The sequence below is a fragment of the Heloderma suspectum genome, chromosome 2 (assembly GCF_057233095.1).
Source record: "Heloderma suspectum isolate Gila_16-S chromosome 2, 16-S_ref, whole genome shotgun sequence".
Lineage (NCBI taxonomy): Eukaryota > Metazoa > Chordata > Lepidosauria > Squamata > Helodermatidae > Heloderma > Heloderma suspectum.
The window spans coordinates 82,617,815-82,639,815 of record NC_139459.1 but is presented as its reverse complement, the minus strand read 5'-3'; the positions used below and the strand labels follow the sequence as shown (position 1 = coordinate 82,639,815).

Genomic DNA, 22,001 nt, shown 5'->3' with positions numbered 1-22,001 from the left:
GATTCTGATTTTTTATTTTATTTTAAAACAAGTGTTGAAGGGCAGTGTCCTTAGCTCCAGCAAGGTTTCAGAATTATTTTTTTCTCCCATGACCATTTAATGGTTTATTGCAAAACGTTTCATAAACAAAGTTCAGCAATCACCAAAGGTATTTTAGAAATGATCAGGCTTCAGCTTTTGGATTTATTTATGGACGATTTCCCTAACACTTTAGCAACATCACAACTGTTGGCAGGAAAAGCTTCCTCGTGGTTACTGAAATTCAGGAGCAGACATCACTTGGAAATTGCCTAAAGGCAAACAGCCTGTTGTAAACAAGCTGTCGGGATTAACTAGGATGTCCTGTGAAAATGTCTTAAACAAACAGTCTATTGGAACCTGGCTCAAGAGTGCAACTATTCCTGGAAAAGCCTTGCTTGACCCTGCTTTTTCTAGAGGTATCACTAGATTTTCCATCCAGATATCTAAATTGTTAACAGCACAATCCTAAGTCTGGCTGAGGATGTGGTGCAAGTCCTGATCCACCAATGGACAGGGAGGCCTATTGCTGGCAGGGCCACAAGTACAGTGCGGAAAGCTCCATGGGCACACATGTCCTCCCAGTGATGTTCTGCTGATGGTGGTGAAGGAATTGGGTGTTTCAGGTATAGCAAAGGAGCCCCAAGTTGCTAAGTCTCTTCATTCCTCCAACCCCTCCACCCCCACGAAGGCCTTAACTATACCAGGCCTGGAGCTGGCAGAATTAATTCCCTCCCACTGACCATGTTGCAACAACAAAAAAGAAAAAGACCCTCCCCACTTCCTGCCCGGGCAACTGTGAGCCAAGAGGGGTTAGGAACTGGCAGTAGCTCCACCACAGAGTCTTCCCCCAGCCACCCTGCCCAGGATTGCGATGTTATTGGAACAAGATGGTGGTTTTCACCTTCTTACAATGAGATACCATGCAAAGGAGCAATGATGAACATGGCAACCCTCTTGCCTTTATGAGGGGGGCACCTTCAAGCACTCAAGACCATGTAAAAAATCCTAATCACTTGCATCTAATTACAAATAGCTTATGAGACCACCACTTTCTAGTCGTGCCGTTACTACCTGAAGTGGAGCCCAAATGCACCCGCCCCGATTAGTGCCAACAAGTCTTCCTGCACCATTCAGACACCAATTCCTACCTTCATCTGTAGTGCCACCTGAAGCAAGGTGCTTCACCTTTCTTCACCCCACTGCATGGGTCAGCCCTAAGGAGTAATGGCTACCCTAAATGACATATAAAATGGCAAGTTCTGATACTCTTCTTATTTCACGAGCTGATATGCACGTCAGTTCCTTCAGACTCAGGCTCTTGGCTTCACTGAAACTATTATCAAGTGGTCCAACTCATTAGCTTTCATCTTTGGCTCCTCATCTGTACAACTGGAATATGTGAGGTCACCTGTACAGGGTTGTAGGAAGTGAGAACATATAAGTATTTTGTACACAATAAGTGCTTTTGAAATTATTAATAATTTTAAAACTTATTGTGGAAGCACTTTGCCATTTGTATTTCTTTCATCTTCTCAACACTTTGGTGAAGTAGATAACAAGTTTAAGGAGAAGTGTAAGAGCTAGCGAACTTGGATCAAAGTCATCCCCACTGAATTCAGCGAAGGCTGAGCAGGGATTCCAGTGCAGGGTAGCGCCTAGGAGACAGAACACTGAATATGTTGTTGGGAACTTTTCACAAGCAAGGGGATGTAACTATATAACCTGACTAAAGACAAAACATCACCAATTCAGGTTAAGAAACTCATCAACGAGCACAGCCTTCAGTCTAGAGAACGTCATATGTAACTTCTTTATCCTCTCAACAATCCTGAGAAGGGGATTCGTAATCCATACAAGAACACTATCAAACGTTAAGCACTTTAAAATGCTAAGGAGCAAGATTACCAGACACCATTGTGAAGACCATAGCACCTTCTGCTTCCTTTCTTAGTTCTTTGTATTGATTATCATTTTCAAGAAAATTACACTTGGATAGCAATCAGGTATCTTTGGCAGATTTACTATGGCAAATCTCAAGAGTTTAGAAACTTTCCTCAATGGGTTAAACCTTTAGTGATCCAGTCTGGCGTTCTCTGAATCTGGTCAGATATGGCACCTTGAGTATATAGGGCAGAGGTACAGAACCTCCAGTCTGCGGACCTGATCGGGCTCAGTGGGGCACCCCAATCCAGCCTGCGCAGTTCTGCCCGTCTAGCTGAGGCATCAGGGAGTGATGGTGGCTCAGAGAGGCAGCCAGCGTGGTTCTCTCCCCGCTGGCTTTGATGGGGTGGAAAGCTTGGACTCCTGGGTCCGAGGTCAGAGTGGTGTCTCCGACCACAGATCCAGGAATCCAAACTAGCCTATGGCTCCCCAGACTCTTAAGGGCCATAGGTTTGTTCTCTTAATTTCAATGGGGCTTACTTCTAGGCAAGTGTGTTTAGGATTACATCAATAACTACCAAATTTCAAGGGACAGGATTTTGTTTCTAGCATCTAATGATCAGCAATTTTGCAGATAAATTATTTTTCTGCTTTTGAGGGTGGGGGTTGATGGTATCTCTGTTTTTTGTTGTTACCTGCTATGGTTGAATGCACTTGTATTTTTTTATTAGTACGGATGTATTGCTGTGGTATTGGTTTTGTTACATATGCCACCTTGAGGTGGAAAGCCAGGCTGCAGGTCCCTTAATAAGAGTCATTGAAGGGCTGAGAAATTGGAACGAGACCCTGCATCTTGTCCCCAGCGCCCCCACTGGATTTGTGGCCGTGCTGGGATAGGAACTGATCAGAGCTTTCTGCCTACCTGCTGTGAGCTTATACACTGCACAGCTTGGTTGCCCTTTACACATTACAGCAGCAGCCTCAGAGCTGCTTTCCTGCAGATTTATCCCATCATGTTACGGTAATGTATAAAAGGTCGGGCACCATATGGGCAGGTCCTTTCCAACTGTTGCTGGGCAAAAAATGGATGGCAAGAACCCACCACCATTGTCCTACACTTTTAAGCGTTTCAGCAGTGGCGTGGGAGGGAGCCACAGAAAAGCAGCTCCCAGGTTACTGCTGCAACCTATAAAGCAGGGATGTCGAAACCTTTCAGCTCGAGAGCCAAATGCCATTTTGGAAAAGCTCTTGGGGACCACACTGCAGTGGACAAAAGGGGCAGGACCAAAATACCAAAAATAAGAGAGTGTTTTAGCTTAAAGCTCTGACTGCCAGTAACTAAGCTTTAAGAAAAGCATTCCGACCTTTTAGACTTGGCAGCAGGGGGTGGGGACCTGTGCAAAAGCCAGGGAACTGCCACATGATTGGCAGTCAGGGAAACGTGGTATGGCGATCTGGGCAACACTGGAGGGCCAGATTGGGATCTCAGGTGGACTAGATTTGGGCCATGCGCCTGAGGTTCAACACGCCTGCTATAAAAATCACCTTGTTTTTGTTCCCAGTGTATTTCTTCTCATCTCAAAAATGTTGTTTGCCCTTGCTCTTTTTGCAGGTATCATTTAGGTACCACTGTAGACTATACAATGAATGGCGTCGGACCAATCAAAGAGTCATCCTTCTCATCCCAAAGTCTGTCAGCGTCCCATCAAACCAGCAATCCTTGCTGGGCCCGCATTCGGTCAAAAGGAACTCAAAAGAGACAATCGTCTAATTGTGATAATCCTGCACCTGGGCCATGAACTACATGTGGGGTCTCATTCCGTCCCAAACCTGGTAGTGCCACGTTCTCAAAAACAGACTCTTTGCAGAGAAGATATGACTGTTGCAACTGAAATCATGGATGCTGCGATCATATGATATTTGCTAAGCTGCCAAACATGTTTAAAATTTAGCAGATACTGTATGAAATCCTCCAATATGTTTGTTGATAGCTGCATCGCTAGGGATGCAACCCTTTTTTTTAATTGTTTAAAAGTTATTAAACTATGATGGCAAACAATGCAAAACAGATTTGTTGCATTATGTCTTTGACAGGTTCATGCTGGATTTCCCCCAACCCCAATTTAGATTAGTCAAGGAGAATATAGGGATTCTTCAGCAAATGAAGTGACATTAAAATGAGAGTTCAAAATTAGTTTGACATGTAGGCGTATTGGTTTCTTAGAGGTATTAAGGAAAATTCTCAGTGGCAGCCTCATGAAGAGCATTTCTAAGTGAGTAACAAAAGGTCAAACAATTTACTGATCATACTTCCATTTCTTGAAACTATGCAACCACATGCTCTGCACACAAACAGACACACGCATACACTGCTCCATGTGAACAAGGGCTGCCCAAATCTCATCAGTGGCAGGGGAAATGATTGAAGAGAATAGGGCCACCCCAACTCAGGTGGAGCCCTTTATGCACTGGAGGGCTGCCAGCCATAGAAACACAGGAAGCTGCCTTATAATGAACTAGACAATTGGTCCATCTAGCCCAGTATTTTCAACACTGACTTGGAGTGGCTGGCCAGGGTTTCAGGCAGGAATTTTTCCAGCCCTACCTGGAGATGCCAGGGATTGAACTTGGGAACTTCTGCATGCAAATCATAGCTGGGATTAACATAATCTCCTGCCAAATATTAGGTGGTCTGTTTCATTCATGTATTACATTCAATGTTAAAAATTGTTTTGATGTTATAATTTTTAAGAAAATATGTAACTTTTTGGAGAGATGCAGGGGATAAATCGCTAATTTTTTGCGATGTTAAGACGCTATCCCAGTTCATATGTAACAAGAAGCCACCATGTGTGAATTTCCACGACAGGGTTTTTTGTTGTGGCAGCAGCCGCCATGCCGTAGCTTCTCATTATCTGTGAAGCCAGTGAGGGCGGGGTGATTGACAAACCACCCGCCACCCTAAAACAGCCCATGGGTTTTGGATGGCTTGTCAACCACCCCAACAACCCACCCTCACTGGCTTTGCACATAATGAGAAGCTACAGTGCACCCCTGCCGCACCCGAAATATTCGAAATGGTGGCCACCACTGCAACAAGAAGCCCTGCAGGGAAATTCACCCACAGTGGCCTCCTATTATGTGCTAACCAGGTCACCGGGGCAGACAAGGCTAAAAAAATTAAAAAGGAACAGCCTGAAGGCTGTAGCACTGCTGTGGAGCATTTCATATCTGTTGCATACCAAAAAATACCAGAAGATACCGGTTCAAAAAGCAGTTCTCTCTGAAGGGGGTCGGGGGGGGGGGGGGAGAGAACAAGATTTTTATGGTTAAAACATTGGTGAAAATCTTGAGTGAACCAAGTTACACCAGAACACACTTTTACCCTAATTCTCTAAATTTATTTTGTAAGGGGAAGGCGGGCTACTCTTGCAAAGATAATAAAGGACTGGCTCATTAGACATGTTCTAGGAAGCCTGGACCTGCCTTGCATAACAATGAGTAAAACTACAGCTCTGCTGGATTTTCATCTTGACAGGTGAATTTAGATGGGAATATATAAGCCCTAACTTCTATATATTAGCGAGACTACGGCCTCTTTGTAAAAATATTTATAGGAGCCTTATGATTATGGCCATTTCTAATTTGGACCTTGAATGATAAAATTTGTATTCCTGGGTGGCATGCCTTGCCCGTAACTATCTCTTCCCAAACAATGAGGAGGAAAAGCATAATTTCATTCCATTATTTTTAGAATTAGGCCATCAAACGGACACGCTTATATCAGCAAATGCTGCTCGCAAGGCAATGGCATGTAACTTCTTTGCAATTTTTAAAATCTTTTTTTCCTGAATTGCAACACAAACATGGAGGGCAATTTCAACATTTGTCTTACATTTCTGCGCTGTTGAAAAAAAATTAGGAGAGGAAATGGCATAAACATTAGATTTCAGATAGACTGAGCAACTGTTCTTTGTCAACTACTATTATTAACATTAGCATTTAGCCAAATACATTGTCAGCTAATTAAACTATGAAGTTTGACCAGCTGCCTTTTTTAACCAATTAATATACATTCAAATAATTTTGAATATGATGAAAACATGAATACAGGTGCCTTTTAGATATACTAAAGCAACTGTGAGAAGAATTTACAGTTCAGTAAAACTTGGCATATTGTTAGATCGGAAGTACAACCTTAATGTTCTCTCGTTTTTTATTTTAGCAATACACCAGAACCAAAATTGCCTCAAAACACATGTCTTCTTGACTGAAAGCCCTCCTAATTAAAATGCCTCCCATACATCCCCACATCCTATTCACTTAGCCCTTAGAGTGCAATCCTATGCATGTTTAGACACAAAAAGCCCTACAGCTCCCAGCATTCCCTAGCATCCCACCCCCAATGTCCCCCATGTGCACCAGCCCTCCACCCCCCAGTCCCCAAACTTGCCATGCTGAACGGCCAGGTCTGAAGAGGCACTGTGCTTATGAGCTGTACTCGCTTGAATGTGAGTAGAACTCTCTGCACAACTGGGGATCCTGATAAAGTGGAGTATCTAGTCATTTACTGAGTTCTACCTGTGTTCAAGCAAACCCAAGTAGAATGTCCACTTCAGGCCTTGCACAAGGTCTGAAAGAGCTACAGTGGTGGGGAAACTTTTTCAGCCCAAATTCCAAACTGGGAAAGGTCTCGGGGCCACATTCCATCTGTGGGCAGGGCCAAAGACAAAGTCGGTGGGGGCCAAATGTGATTACTACTGATTTTAAAGCAACTCAAAAAATAAGCTGAACATGTATACTCAGCATATATACTCAGAAATAGGCAGGACTGAATCATTTAGCAGCACTTTCAAATAGCATTCAAATACCAAGCCTTTGCATGTCTACTCAGAAGTAAGGTTCCACAGGACCAATGTCAAATTAGCCATGACTGCATCATTCAGCAGCTTCCTCCCCAACCCCCCCCCCCCACTTGATCAGAGATCAGAGCTTTCCTCCACTGCACAGTGACAAAGGCTCCCTTTCTTGGACTGTAACTCCCGTCATTTCCAGCCAGAATGACCATAGGCCATGCTGGCTAAGAATGATGGGAGTTCAGTTTAGTCCAACACATTTGGAGGGCACCATGTTGGGGAGGATGGTATCAATAGATGCAGCTGGGCTCATTTGTGTTTGGGGAGTAAGGCAGCCTCAGCCAAGGGGAGAACGGCTTTGTACTCCCCTCCACTCCTGACAATCTGACTACTATCTGTGCCCGGCTATGTTCCTGCACAAGAAAGACACAGTAACTTGTCATGCATTCTTACAGATATAAAGTTGGCATAGGGAGGGTATAAATACTGGCATGCTGTAAGCTGAAAACCCAGCACAGACAGTTCATAGAAGAAAGTGGGAGCATCCTGCAAAGTAGAGGAGTTGCTATGGCATGATGGAGACTAGAGATTAGACTTTGCAAATTGCACTTTGAGAAGAATTACATGCAAATTGTACTTTCTCTTGCCAGTCTTAAATTATGGCAATATGATTACAGCCACAAGTCTGACAACTTAGCATGGAAAAAGTGAGGTGAAATTAAAAATCAAATACTGCTCAAAAGTTGCCAAATCCAAAGAAATTCACAGTACAGGTAAGGAAGTTTTGATAATGAGTTGTGAGGGAGAGCGAGAATGCAAAACAAATCTATATGTGGTACTATTGTCCCTAGTACCTCATTTGAAAGAAAACAATTGCTTTTGGCCTATAGTCCAAACAAATGGAAGCACTCTGAATCAAAAGGAGAGAGATATAATTTAAAAAGCAATAAGCTTTCCTCTGGAGAACCAATTTTCTGTGCAAACAATGCATTGCTGCCCTCCAGAACAAAACGTATAAAGCTACATGTTGTAAACATATCACAATGAGCCATCACTAATCTCAGGCAAGACATTTACTACAAGTCACAATTATACAGCAAAAGATGACAAAGGAGCCTTCTCTAAATATTAGTTGCCCATATGTATCTTAAATTACTACTAAAAAATGAAAGCTCTGGATTTCCAATTTCAGTAAACGTTTAGATCCCTGGGGGAAAAGCAGCATATCACAGTAGCAGATTAATTACATAGAGAAATTGCATGGGAGTTATATACACACACAAAGAGATGTTGCAAGGAAGAGGATCGGCAGTATTTACTACAGATGGAAATAGCCTCTGCACGTTTGTGGAATCATTTGTAGAGCATTTGAGGTTGGAAGTTTTGAGAACTGATTTCCCAGTAGACGGTGTCACAGGAGACAACTCTGCTTTCAAAAAAGTGTATTTTCTATTCTGCAGGGTTTCTTTATTGAGGTATTACATTCCAAAGCACCTTTTTTACCTGTACAAATTTCCAGCAGGTTTGCTGAATTCTTACTGAAGGGTTATTAAAAAATTATACAGAATGTTAAGATAAATCTAATCCTTGCACCACTGAATAGGGGTTTCTCTAGAACAAATGGAATTAAAAACAATTAAAGTTTGCTACCTGCTTTCTCCAAGCTTTTCCTACCAGTTACTGAACTGAATGCTAAAAAATTTCTGAAGAAAAATACAACTGGCTAAAACTCAAGCCAGCAGGTGGGCATTACAACATGGATGGGCAGACTTCAGGCTTGCAGGATCTGCTGGGTTTTTTTCATTAGAATCCACCAATTGGTGGCAGATCCAAAAGACACACACTGAATTCTAAATCCAGAAACTTGTTTTGAGTACTAGAAATGAACAGAGCTCACAGTCCTTTTTCACAAAAATCCACACATGGTAAACATGCCCGGCCTCAAGGGGGGGGGGGGGGAGCTATCTTCATTTCTGCAGTATAATTGGGGGAGGGGACAGGCCAGGGGACATTTTTTGCTATCATTGTTCAACAACTGCAAGTAAGAAACCCTTGCTGCTCTTCTCTGAATTACCCAAATATCTCCCAGTAGATCCCAATCTATTTTCTGCTCACCCTTGCATTACAGCAACCAAAACACAGATAAAAAGTCAACTTCCAGTAAGCAGCAGCCATTTAATTTTGGCTTTGTTGTTGTTCAGTCGTTAAGTCGTATCCGACTCTTAGTGACCCCATGGACCATGGAACACCAGGCCTTCCTGTCCTGCGCTCTCTCCCGGAGCGTGCTCAGGTTCATATTCATTGCATCCGTGATGCTATCTAGCCATCTCATCCTCTGTCGTCCCCTTCTCCTTTCGCCTTCAGTCTTTCCCAGCATCAGGGTCTTTTCCAGGGAGTTTTCTCTTCACGTTAGGTGGCCAAAATATTTGAGCTTCAGCTTCAGTATCTGTCCTTCCAATGAGCAGTCACGGTTGATTTCCTTTAGGATTGACTGATTTGACCTCCTTGCAGTCCAGGGGACTCGTTAAGAGTCTTCTCCAGGCAGTTCGAAAGCATCAATTCTTCAGCAGTCAGCCTTCCTTATAGTCCAGCTCTCACAGCCATATGTACTAATTCACAAAGAAAGCTGAAATGACTATCATATCTCCAAGTGAACAATGGTCTCTTGTTCAGATGACTCCTGAAACAATTGACACTGCTTTGTGTAAGGAGGCCCATACTCAATCTACCTGTGTGTAAAAATGGCATTTCTGCATGAAATAAGCTCTATTCAGGCATTATCCGTGTGCAGCTCTGCTATACACGCTTACCGCAGTGTTAAACCTTACTGATTTGATTGTACCTGTGTTTGTCCAAAGGTTTTATATCTAGAACTCTACCTCTATTAAACCAGATTCTGGATCATGCGATCTCCCCTATGCATGGAAAATGTCCACAGGCTCTCTTTTCTGCATTGTACTACACATGAGCGTTTGTTGCCAGCAGCACGTAGACAGAGGTACATCGTGATGAGCATTCTAATGCACATCTGCAGCTCCAGTGATACACATATGAAAACCTGCATGTGTATCTGGATCAGGGCACCAGCTTATAAGCCCTCACAGGTATACCTTTACAACATGATTTTCCATGCAATGCGTATCTAATGTACCGAAACGGCATATAGTTTTTTACATGAAAGTTAGCATCTTAGTTCATACTCAAGTGTTAGGGGTGTGTGTGTGTGTGTGTGTGTGTATATATATATATATATATATATATGTGTGTGTGTGTGTGTGTATATATATATATAAATAAAAACAATGGAATATGGTACTAGGCACAGAACTCAACTCCTTTCTTGGAAACGTTTTTTTTTTTTAAATAAAAGCTTCTAGCTCATATTACAGGACTAGACAATGCTTAATCTCTCTCTCTCTCACTCACACACACACACACACACTCACACCACCTCCACCTTTATCTCCCTGGCTTGCCTACTACTCTTGGAACTGCCTCCTAAAATGCCCGTGTGATGTCACCTCTTACTCTTTCGAATCCTTCCTTAAAATCCACCTTTTTGGCACAGCCCCCTTAATTTAAGAGTGGTCTTTCTCACTGCCAAGGGCAACAATAGGCACTGATTTAGGGGCCATACCCCTCATCCACACACAGATCCCCTCTTCTCCCTCCCAAGTGATATTTATTCATCAGGGTAGCTGGGGTACAGCGAGAAGCTTTAAGCGCATGCTTCCCCTGAGCAATCCTCATCTAGATCAGTTTCTCTGCTGTGAGGTTAAAGCTTGTCCCCACCCCCGGTGATCTGTTCCCTGCCATCCAGCTGATGGCTGATCAGCTAAGCTGCATGGAAGTGAACAGGGCACCCCAGGGGCTGCAGGTTGCTTACATATGCCATAGCTCCTGTGCCCTGCTGTTATTAAGCCTAAATACACATATTCTTCCTTTCCAGTTTACCTTGCCTCTGCTTTCCTCCCCTTGTTTTCGTTGTCCTCCCTGTGTTGAATTCAATGATTATAAGCTCCTTGGGGCAGGGACTTGGCCTCTTACGCTTTCTAAAGTACAGTGCACATATTAAGCCCATTCACATATTTTGTTTTATTTGCACAATTCATATAGGTCATGGATTGTTTTATAAGTACAGGATAACAACTCAAACTAAGGGTGTATCACTTAATGTTCTGCCTTTGTTTTTTGCTTTAACATAATACATGCATTTCCACATCTCCATCAATACATTTAGTGGGTTTCTTCTCTCCTTGACATTACACAGACCTAGATCCTTCACCTTTTCTCCCACTCCTGCAAAACATTTGGGGTGTGAAGATGCATATTTATCTGTGCACCTATTCCATGTCAATGCTACCCAGCCACAAACAGTTAAATGTATGTTCACCACATCAAGGCTTTGCCCCTTGCCCGAGTGCAGCTCTTTTACTTTCTCTCATAAACCCAACCACTGCTGGGTACAAATGTAATAAATACTTACCAGCACAAGCTTAATAAGTCCCATTATATTTAATGTGCTGTCCGTTCAAGGTAAGTGTGCATAGGATTGCAGCTTTTATAAAGCAAGGGCAGCACAAGCTTAATAAGTCCCATTATATTTAATGTGCTGTCCGTTCAAGGTAAGTGTGCATAGGATTGCAGCTTTTATACTTCTGTAGCAATTCCCCAATCCTGATTTCCTTGCCAGCCTATGGAATTACCAGATTTCTCTCAAGGCACATGTCATACCATTCAATTTGCTTTTCAAAAAAAATGTCCACAAGCTGTTTCTGTGCTTCTGACTAACACAAGGTATAATAGCAATACAGTATGTCTCCCCCCACCCTCCAAAAGCCCTTCCTTCCCCTGAAACATGGGTTGAATCCTGAAAATCATGAGTAGAACAAAGCTCACACTACTAGGTGACACCCCAGAAAAGCCACTCTGAAGCATTGGGGGTCTCTTTTGACTGGCATGGGATGGCACACAGAGGAGCTTGGGGGGTGGGGAGAGAATGCCCCAAATCTGAGGCACATTGAATGAGCGGAGGGCAGCTTACCTAAAGATGCTTTGGCCTGATTTTGGTTAATTCCCCATTCCCACTGTATCCCCCCATGTTATACACATGCAAAAGTTTGAACTTCTGCCCCAAAACATCTTGATCAGGACTAACCACATTTATAAGTAGCTAACGTTGGCTTTCTAGCTTGTCATCCACCAGGAAATTCTGAACATAGCAGACCTCGATGACAGCACATAATCATTCTATACAGTTTTCTCCTCTACAGGAAAAAAATATGTACCCTGTACTTGTTCAAGATAATCAGATATAGCAAAAAGGTGAAATACATTTCAACTAGCTCATCTCAGTCTTTTAATCCTATAGATATGCATACTGACAACCCACCTCTGCTCTTCTTTTTGTGGATCTAGAAAAAGGTAGAATATCCCTTTGTCCAAGCCTTTCACAAACTGAACACAAGGAACTAGCAATATATTCTATAAAAACATTTAACGTTATATTATGCTATCCCACAACATTTTATGCTCTGTTGATAGGCAGATGTGGATGAACAGGAGAGAAGAGTTAAGCAAGCACAGATAAAGTACCCAAAGGAAAACATTCCAAATCCCCTCACTTCCCTCCTAAATACATTCTAGGGAAGGTACAAAGAGGTGAAGGCGAAGTGTTTGGGGTGAAGTTTCATTTCAACGACTCTCATAACATTCATGTGCTTATGTAACGATCAACTATTGTAAGAGGTAAAGTAGCTATTAATGCAACATACTCCTTAAAAAATACCTAATAGTAATGTCTAACTTCCAATATTTAAGCACAGTTCATAAGTTTACTTGCTGGATCTGAAATGGAGCTGTAATGGGCCAGGTTAGAATGAACTCAAATCTTATCAGGGAAGTGTTTTCAAATCTTCAATGAACATTCTGAAAGCAAGACTCCCATCTTGTGGCAGAATGCATCACTGTAGTATGTGAATCACCAGAGAAATCTTTTGGCCTTTATAATTCATACTATTCTTTAAAAAATAGACTAGGTTTTATAGCTAGCTGGCTGATCTCATCATATCCTATTGGGAGTGGAGGGGAGAATGTAGAGCTGAAAATTTCACTTCAAGACTGGCAGGTAAATGCAGCTTGATTCTCTGCTCTTGGCAGATGAACATCTGCCAGGAATCCCCAGGCAGAACACTGAGAAGTTGCATTTACAAGCTACACTACTTCATTTCAGCTTTCTTCATACACTAACTATATTCAGGTGGATCCAGAGGCCCATTCCTCTTTCCCAATTTTAACCAAGCACCAAAAGATATGAAGGTCTCTCTCTATCCAATCCAGGGAGATAAGTCCTAACAGCCAAGAACTTCAGGTTGACTCCTACTCAAGAGGGAAACTGGAATCAATACTTTAGTATCAGGTAACCAGGTTTCCGACAGCGAGGCTGAGGCACACACAGGCAAAACAGCTGGATGAACCGATATTATAAATCTCAAAATGCTGCTGTTGTAACTGTAAGCATCTCCAGTTTGTACTCTGGCCAACACTTGGTGAGCATGTGTAGTAAGCTTGGGTGAAGGACTAGAACTCCCCATCTACCTCCCTCACCCATCTAATTTTAATACTAGCTTTTTCTTATAATGAAAGAATAATTCCTTCTAACAGCAAACGTGGGTGGCCCCATAATGATCAATTTTGAGGCAAAAGCATGACTATCCACAAACGGAAAGGGAGGCTTTCACATACCTAGAGAAACACCAAGGCATGCAGAATAATATATCTTTTAACACTGAGCCCTAGAAGGGGTCAAGATTCTCCAAATACCAGAGAAAGAGGACTGTGTATGCATGCTGCTCTCCTACTGTTATGGACCCTGATAGCATGAGGGCATTGCGTGGGCACAATCCCTTGCTTTGCCTGGTACTCATTATACTGAACAGAAAACATAAATGGGCAAAGGAAATTAAGGTTCTCCTGTCTTAGAAGATGGGCAGACAGGAGGAAGCGATGTCAGACCTTGTGTTAAACTATGGAGAGGCCTGCAAAAACCAGGGGGACAACTGCTACCTTGCAAACCTGTCCTGAAATGGGTGCAAAGTCTGATCCCCCCATGCTCCTGCTGCCTTGGAGGAAACACAGGGAATTGCCCCTTCACTAGCATCAAGTATAAGCGGTGCTTGCAAAGTAGTGAGACTATCCCCTACTTTGCAAACCTGTCTTCAGTTTGGGGCATGGCTTCATGACATAGCTCCCAATTAACACCCTCTCCCCCCACCCCAAAAAACTCCCCACTAAAAAATCCAAGCAACTTTTTCTTGCAGGTCATCACTGAAGGGTGACTAGTGTTTTAAGAGTAAAAGTGACTAGCACATTCCAAAATCTCAAAAGACAATTCAAGTGCATACGTAAAAAGTATCTGATAAAACAGAGCACAGATAGTCCAATTTGCAAATGGATCCTTTCAGCAAAAACTGATGATTCCATGCTTTTTCTTAATAAAAAGAGAATTCAAGATTTATTTTTCAAAGTATCAACATGCAAGCCTTCTTAAGATAGCGTTTATTTGTTAGTTTGACATGAAAAAGTATGCATTACACTAGAATTTAAAAACACACCTAACACAACATAAGCCTGTTTCCTGATTTAAGTATTTTAAGTGAAGTAAAACTAGCAAAGGAATTTTGTTGAATCCTTCATCCTTCTATATATGATGCAATTGATAGACAATGTTCTTTACAAATGTTCAGAGTAAAATTTATGTAGCTTGATAGCTAAAATACAAAAATTTTCAGTACAAAAAGTTTTGTTGAATGACTCTTTCCTTCCCCTTCCAAAAAGCACCTAAGAATGTAAAAGGACAAAGAGCAGATGGCTAGTCTAACAACCAAAACCCACACACAGTAGTTTATTATTTTTGAATGATATTAAAAAAGGACCAGCATAAAAATGAGGGCTGTTCTTGAAAAAACAGTACATTATTCAGTGTCAATATTTCACATTTCAAAAAGCTATATATATGGTTTCACCTACAAAAACCTCCATCTTTGTGATAAAGGAAATTAAGGCCAGACACAGTTTAAAATTCACAAAAGGAAATACAAAAATATGTTGTGCTTCCAAGAAGGCTCTCCTCTGCAGGAAGGGATTAACATAACTGAGGAATATAGATGACTGGCGTTTACATGATTGCACAGCTTTTGTTGGCTGCTCGTGGGTCTCCCTGTTTTAAATAGAAGACAGCTTTAATTAGAGCTATAGTCCACACATCTTATGTATCTTTCATAGATTATAAAGTTTGATATTCTGCTCAGTATAATGAATAGTCTGCCTTCTTTGCCAAGCTATACAAGGGGGGGAAATTAAGGTCAACTTTCCCATTAACAGTATTTTTGTGAGAAGAATAGGATGTGAACAAACTCATGTACACATAGAAGGCTCCAGAAACCTACTTGCTTAAGGGCGCAATCCTATTCAGATAAGCGTCCGCCTCCGAACTCAGAGGCGACCACCTATCCAATGTAGGGCAGGAGAAGCACAGAGGGAATCGTTCCCTTCGTGCTTCTCCTGCCCTGCATTTTCAGCTAGACAGCTGATTGCGGCTGTCTAGCTGTGGGAAAGCTGGGGGGGAGGGGGGAGGCTGCTATACAACACGTTGGATGCATTGTACAGGCATTTCCACCCTTTCCACCCCAGAATGCCCTCCAGGAATGCCCCTTTTTGGCCACTCTGCACTCCTCTTGCAAGCTCGGAGCACAGGGCTGTTCTGCGTTGCCTCTGAGGCAGCACAGAAATGAGGGGAGGTTGGTTCTCCGAGAACTGACCTCAGAGTGTGGGCTCTGAGGTTGGCTCCCGGAAAACCAGATATTCTATGGCCATCTAGCCGCTGTCTAGCAGCCATAGGATCACTCCCTAAACGTTCTAAGCTGCAGCCTTGGCCAAGGCCTGTTCAGCAGCTACAGTATAACAGGTTCATCTCCTCTCAATCATGTTAGCAAAACAAACTAGACAAACATGCATCCTTGCTTAAATTGTTGAGGTCTTCATATGCAAACAATGATTAACTAGCAGTAAATTCTATATTATTGGCCTTATGAGCAAGGTGGCCTCTTCAGACAAAAACTAAAACCACTGCTTTCTGAAGTTCAGATACAATGATCAGTAGAAATGTGTAGGATCGTGCCCATGTGACAAGCAGAATATTAAGTGTCATAGCAATAGACTATGCTTTGGATCTAGTCACATTCAAGCCATAAAAGTTTTGAAGGATTATGCACAAGACTATCTACTCAAAGTCAGAGCGGAATTTCAGTACCTCCAGTCCTGGAGTGACCTCTCTGTGCATTTATTTACTGCATTTTCTATGTGAAATACTGATCAACTTTGGAAACTTGTTCCATATCACACAAGCCTCTCTGCAATGATACAGCCTGATGTTTGCTTTTCTATGTCTAAGATTCTCAAATTACTAATGAGAGCCTATGGGCTTTGCTCAGGACCCTCACAATGTTTATCTCTACTGTTGACCAATTTTCATCAGCTATTTGGATTGCTGTATTTTAAGACTTTTAGATACCCAGCAGAGTATTTATGGAAATATCTTTACTTCAGCTGAGATTATATGGAAACATTCTAATTGAAGTGGAGCCAAAAAAACCATGCCAGACTAGGAGACAGAACATCACTTCTTGATTGTAATGATACATGCAACATTGATGCTAGGAAGGCAGTTTGAACAGCGGATCATTTTTCTACCCAAGAGAGAAATCCCACTGAATTCCTTTGAAACATAATGAGGAAGTGTGTGCTACCACTGCAATGCTACTTCCCTGGCTGCAAAAAAAGCGTAGCATGAGGCTTCATGACCAGTCTCAAGAGCATACTTCTCACAAAGAGCAGTATGCTCTTCCATACAGAAACCCCCCAACATCTAGTTTCCCATGTTTAGGTAGGTAGGTAGGTGTGTGTATATGTGTGTACATGTGCATACAAACAAGGACATGCAACCATCAAGGTCTTCTGTAGCCATGCAAGTTACCTGCAGTCTGAAATGGTGCAGTCTAGACAGTTTTATCACCTCATCTGTTTGAGGGTTACCAGACCAGAGTCTTGGTGATTTAGAAGGCTAGAACAGCCTTTTCCAATCACTATCCATGCTATCTATTCCCAATGAATCACTTCTACAACTTCATGGATGGTGCAGGGACAAAAAATTATGTTCCTATGAGAACTGACACATTCTTTCAGTAACACCAGTAACTAGACTGGCAGTTCCAGATCAAGCACCAGTTTCAAAGGTTTCTCACCTTTGAAACTGCTGGTGCTAGAATATGTTATTGCATGTATTTACCGAAGGTAGAACACAAAGTAGAATTTACTCTAAAGAAATCATTATAAACTGTAATTTAAACTGCTTTGCCAAAGAAGTTATAAAACTCTTCTCATGGGTATATGGTTTCAATCCTTTAACACTTGTAGAGGTCCACAAATTGTGGCTCGCCTTGGTGGTTGCCAACCAAGGTTTGTGGTTGCCAAGACTATACCGCTCTTGCAGGCATGGGCGTCTTCTCCCTGACATCATTCGTTGCAACTGAAACACATGCCAGGTCAGGGACAAACCCCTGCTCTCTTCCTCAGCTCCAAGATAAGACCTGGAGAAGGGGGCTTGCTTTGGATCTTGCTTGCTAGGCACCCTGAGCTGCTCACAAGCATGGAATCAGAACAAATCCCAGGCTTCTTCTGAACCTTGGGGCTGGTAGCTCCAGGATTGGGGAAACGCCTGTAGCATGTCACCCCCATGCCAGAAGTTGTCTAGGTGCTTGCTGTGGGAAGCAACACTGTGAATCCCTGAACACTTATAAAATATTGACAGAGTTCCATATGAAATAAATTTAAAAGCAAACAATTACAGCTGAAGTTGTAGCCAGAGCTTAAGATGAAGTTGCTGTTTTTAAACAAGTGCTTTAAGAGGAAAAAAAAAATCAGAGCAGTCATGATACTCGTATGTATTTCTCTCTTATGACACATTTTGATCTATTATTAAATAATTACATAGCATGCTTTCCTACAAATGTCACTCTTTGGAAGATAATCATTTCAGTTTTAAGATACCTGTTGGTGGAATAGATCCTCCTCTTCTACAGCTTCAACTGGTTCTTCCCCTACTTCTTCTCCCTCTTCAGCTTCAAGTAAAGTTGTTTTGAAGACTGTGCTTCTCTGAGCAACTTCCTGTAATAGACATGGTTGATCTATTATTTAAAGCTTTCAACTTCAAGTGATCTAGAACGTTTTAGAACATTTTTATGCTCATCTACTGGAAACTGTACTACTGCTGTCAGTTTGCAACCTGACTAGACTGTGTGAATGGCATAGACTAGTGCACTATATATCCACGTGAAAATTACAGCTTTGCTCCACTTTTGAGTCAGGCCATTAAGCATAGCTGAGCCAGGTTTTTCTACATTACCTCTCCCTGAGAGTTTTTCAGTACAACTTTCACATCTTTGCCAGTACCCCAAGAGTTCTGGTTCTTCCAGATGAGGTCAGAAGGAGGACTGGCCGTTACTCCAGCATTAGCAGCCCATATCTGGGGAAAGAAAAAGATATACCACACAGGATTAAAATACATCTTCTACAAAAGAGAGAAGATCTGTGCAAACTATTTATACCAATAACTGGATATAAAAGGATAAAACTAGAGTGCAAATGTATGTTTTTGGAAGCAACTATATTGCTGAAGGTGCAGACAAAATATTCCGTGCTGATCAATAATCATCTACATTAATTAGTTCAGATGCTGGAAAGCTTTGCAGAGGTATAAACATCCCAAGTGGAGCTTTCGTGGGGTGGGGCTTGGCAGGAGTGGTTAACCCCCCCCCCCCCCACACACACACACATTATTCCTGTGTAAATGCTCCCCTGCCACCATATTCTTGTTATCTCAGCCAACCATTTCAGGACTGTTTATCAAGATTGCTGTGTGTGAAAGTACAACTTCTCAGCAAACCACTGGGTGTCCTTAGCAGAAAATAAAACACAGCAAGACTAGGCAGGAAGTAGTGGCAGCAACTAGTGAACAATGCACTGTGGAGTCCAAACATTTGTCCAACACAAATGTCTGGGTTACATTTGTATCTTCTACAAAGCAGATTTCACTTACTGTAACAGTGTGGCCTGCCTTCAGCACATATCTTGAGGTATATTTATAATTGACAGAAGTATCCCCTATTTTTCTGATCATCTCCCAACCTCCCATTGGTTGATCCTAAACAAAAGCAGAAAAATTTCCATGTTTAGCTATTATGTATGTCTGAGCATTAACCCATTCAGTACACAGGACAGATATACACTATACTGTGGATGTCCTCTGGGCCGTTCTGTCAACATATCACTATGAGGCCATTATAGCTTCAGCTATGGCACATCTCGTTGCAAAATTATTTAAGAGATTAATATTTTTGAATTACCTTTAACCACTCTAATTTTAATGGACAACTTGTCAGCTTCAGGAGAACATTTTACTGTGTTTTAGTCTTCTATTTATTTCTCAAGTTCAGAGGAATATAATCCATGTTTAATCTCCAACAATGGCATTAGACACCACTGCTTCATTTTGAAAGAAAGAGTATGGCAATGATTTCCATACCTGATCAGAAGTGTTCTTCAGCCGGATAAACTTCCCATCTACATCAATCTCCTCAATGCAGATATTTCCAGTAGCAGAAGCTGAATGAGAGATGCTAACACTACTACTAGCCTCTGATTCTTCAACATCAACCCTCTTCCTCTTGCCCCTGGTTGTACGCACGCTGCGGCTTGATGATGCCCGAGAGACTGTCACACGAGAAGATGGGCTGGGACTAAGTTTCAACCTGAATAAAAAGAGGAAATCCATGAACACATAGTGCTTTTTCAAGTGTGCTTCCATCTCTCCTTCCATCTCCCTTAGGCAGTATGAATCAGTTTCTCTCTCAGCCAGTATGAACCAGTATCAGATTTTATGGACACGGCTACTTACTTAAAATAGTATATTATTCTCTATGCATATTAAAGGTAAAAGGTAAAGGTGTCCCCAACCAGTCGTGTCTGACTCTAGGGTGTGGTGCTCATCTCCATTTCTAAGCCGAAGAGCCAGCGCTGTCCAAAGACACTTCCGTGGTCATGTGGCTGGCGTGACTGAACACCGAGTTGCACGGAACGCTATTACCTTTCCCGCCGAAGCAGTACCTATTTATCTACCTGCAATTTCTTGGTTTCGAACTGCTAGGTTGACAGAAGCTGGGACTGAAGACGGGAGCTCACTCCGTCACGCAGCACTCTGGTCTCGAACTGCTGTCCTGCTGACCTTCCGGTCTGCAATTCAGCATCTTAACCAGTAAGCCACCGCGGCCCCCTGTATGCATATTAATTACCTGCAAAGCGGGATTTCAACCAAGTACATGCATTTTTCAGTTCCTTCCCCACCACTGACACTAACGGCTGGGGCTATGAAATAGGGCCGGCCCTAGAATGAGGGACGAGGTTGTCACTTAATTTATTAGAATACTGTTTTACCGGGGGGGGGGGGGGGGGGGAGGAGAAGGTCATAGATTTTCTGCCAAGATGCAAAGTATGAGTAGAGCAATCCTAAGTAGGGCTGAAGAAGAGCAAGGCAATGGATCTCCCACCACATCCCAAGATTTGCTGACTTGTGCCAGCCTGAACGGAAGGGGTGTGTCATTGTATTTTATATCTTCCCAACTGACAGCAGTGAGTAGAGATTACCTATGCCAGCTCCAAGCTAGCGGCTTAGCTGATGGGCCCAGATCTGGACAACAGAGCAGCTTTGGATCCAGCAGATGCAAAGTTGGCTCATCCCCATACCTGGAACACCCTGTTTTAGAGCCTTATGCCAGCTATTGCTGGCAGGAACAGCAGCACCTTCCCACCTGCCAAGCTCTCGGTAAGCAGGGAAGTGGCCTCTGCAGCAGCAGGGCCCCCACACAGGGTGGACCCTCAACCATATGCCAAACCCCTCCATGAGGTAATATCAGAGGTTTAGGATTGAACTCACAATCAGACACGTATATCAACAATCAAGACTTCAAGATGCAAACATTAATCCTCCAAACCTGAGTGTTTTAGCTAGATTTAGCCCAAGCCAAACCGCCTTGAATGACACATAGAGCCATGCAGGCAGATTTGAGGGAATACTAGTGTTCACACAGAAAGCTTGAGACAATTGTTTATACCTGACTGGGGGGGGGGGGGGTGCGCAGGAGGCGGGCTGCTATTTCCATCTTTGACCTCGAGTTATCAAAACACTTTGCTCTTCAAATGCAACCCAGACATCTCCCCTTCTTCCCTTGAATGTGGATTGTGCCAACCTGCAATTGAACTGGGCAGCTAGCTGGACCAGAATCACAGAACAGTAGGGTTGGAAGGGGCCTACAAGACCATCAAGTCCAACCTCCTGCTCAATGCAGGAATCCCTGAATGATGGCTGTCCAGCATCATCTTGAATGCCTCCAGGGTGGGAGAGCCCACCACTTCCCTAGGTAATTGGTTCCATTATCACATTGCTCTAACAGTCAGGAAGTTTTTCCTGATGTTCAGCTGGAATCTGCCTTCCTGTAACTTGAGCCCATGATTCCGTGTCCTGCATTCTGGGATGATTGAGAAGAGATCCTGGCCATCCTGTCTGTGACAACCTTTCAAGTACTTGAACAGCGCTATCCTATCTCCCCTCAGTCTTCTCTTCTCAAGGCTAAGCATGCCCAGTTCTTTCTGTCTCTCTTCATAGGGCTTTGTTTCCAGTCCCCTGATCATCTTTGTTGCTCCCCTCTGAACCCTCTCCAGCTTGTCTGCATCCTTCTTAAAGTGTGGTGCTCAGAACTGGACACAGTACTCCAGATGAGGCCTAACCAGTGCTGAGTAGAAGGGAACTAGTACTTCCCAGGATCTGGAAGCTATGCTTCTATTAAGGACTACATGATCCTTAGTTTAATAGCCAGCCTCCTGCAAATGACAACTTGTTCTTACCTTTCTTCTTCACCCTCCAAGAGCTTCCTGTATGCATTGATCTCCATATCCAGAGCCAATTTTACATCTAGCAGTTGTTCATAATCATTCAACTGCTGTTGCATCTGATCTCTTATCTCGGCCATCTCTCTCTCTTTCTCAGATAGTGTTCTGCGGAAGTTATCCCTTTCTTTAGCCAGGATATCCTCCAGTTCTTGCATTCTCTCTAGCCATCCCCTAGACTTAAAA

At 42.7% G+C, this 22,001-nt stretch overlaps 2 protein-coding genes across 3 annotated transcripts in view; one reads left to right on the top strand and one right to left on the bottom strand.

Annotated features, from left to right (window-relative positions):
• Positions 1 to 4,089, top strand: part of MARCHF3 (membrane associated ring-CH-type finger 3) — a 169,763-nt gene extending 165,674 nt beyond the window's left edge. For both annotated transcript variants that reach the window (XM_084833986.1, XM_084833985.1), the window contains one exon: positions 3,515 to 4,089. In XM_084833986.1, the coding sequence (XP_084690112.1) occupies positions 3,515 to 3,673 (159 nt within the window). In that variant the 3' untranslated portion in view covers positions 3,674 to 4,089. The remainder of the gene's footprint in view (positions 1 to 3,514) is intronic.
• Positions 4,090 to 14,300: 10,211 nt separating this feature from the next.
• The window catches only part of LMNB1 (lamin B1), a 30,498-nt gene continuing 22,797 nt past the window's right edge, over positions 14,301 to 22,001 (bottom strand). Inside the window, exons 6-11 of the mRNA XM_084833983.1 lie at positions 21,774 to 21,994; positions 19,399 to 19,624; positions 18,913 to 19,017; positions 18,220 to 18,339; positions 17,865 to 17,981; positions 14,301 to 14,976 (exon numbers count right to left, since the gene is read on the bottom strand). Of these exons, the coding sequence (XP_084690109.1) occupies positions 14,935 to 14,976; positions 17,865 to 17,981; positions 18,220 to 18,339; positions 18,913 to 19,017; positions 19,399 to 19,624; positions 21,774 to 21,994 (831 nt within the window). The 3' untranslated portion in view covers positions 14,301 to 14,934. The remainder of the gene's footprint in view (positions 14,977 to 17,864; positions 17,982 to 18,219; positions 18,340 to 18,912; positions 19,018 to 19,398; positions 19,625 to 21,773; positions 21,995 to 22,001) is intronic.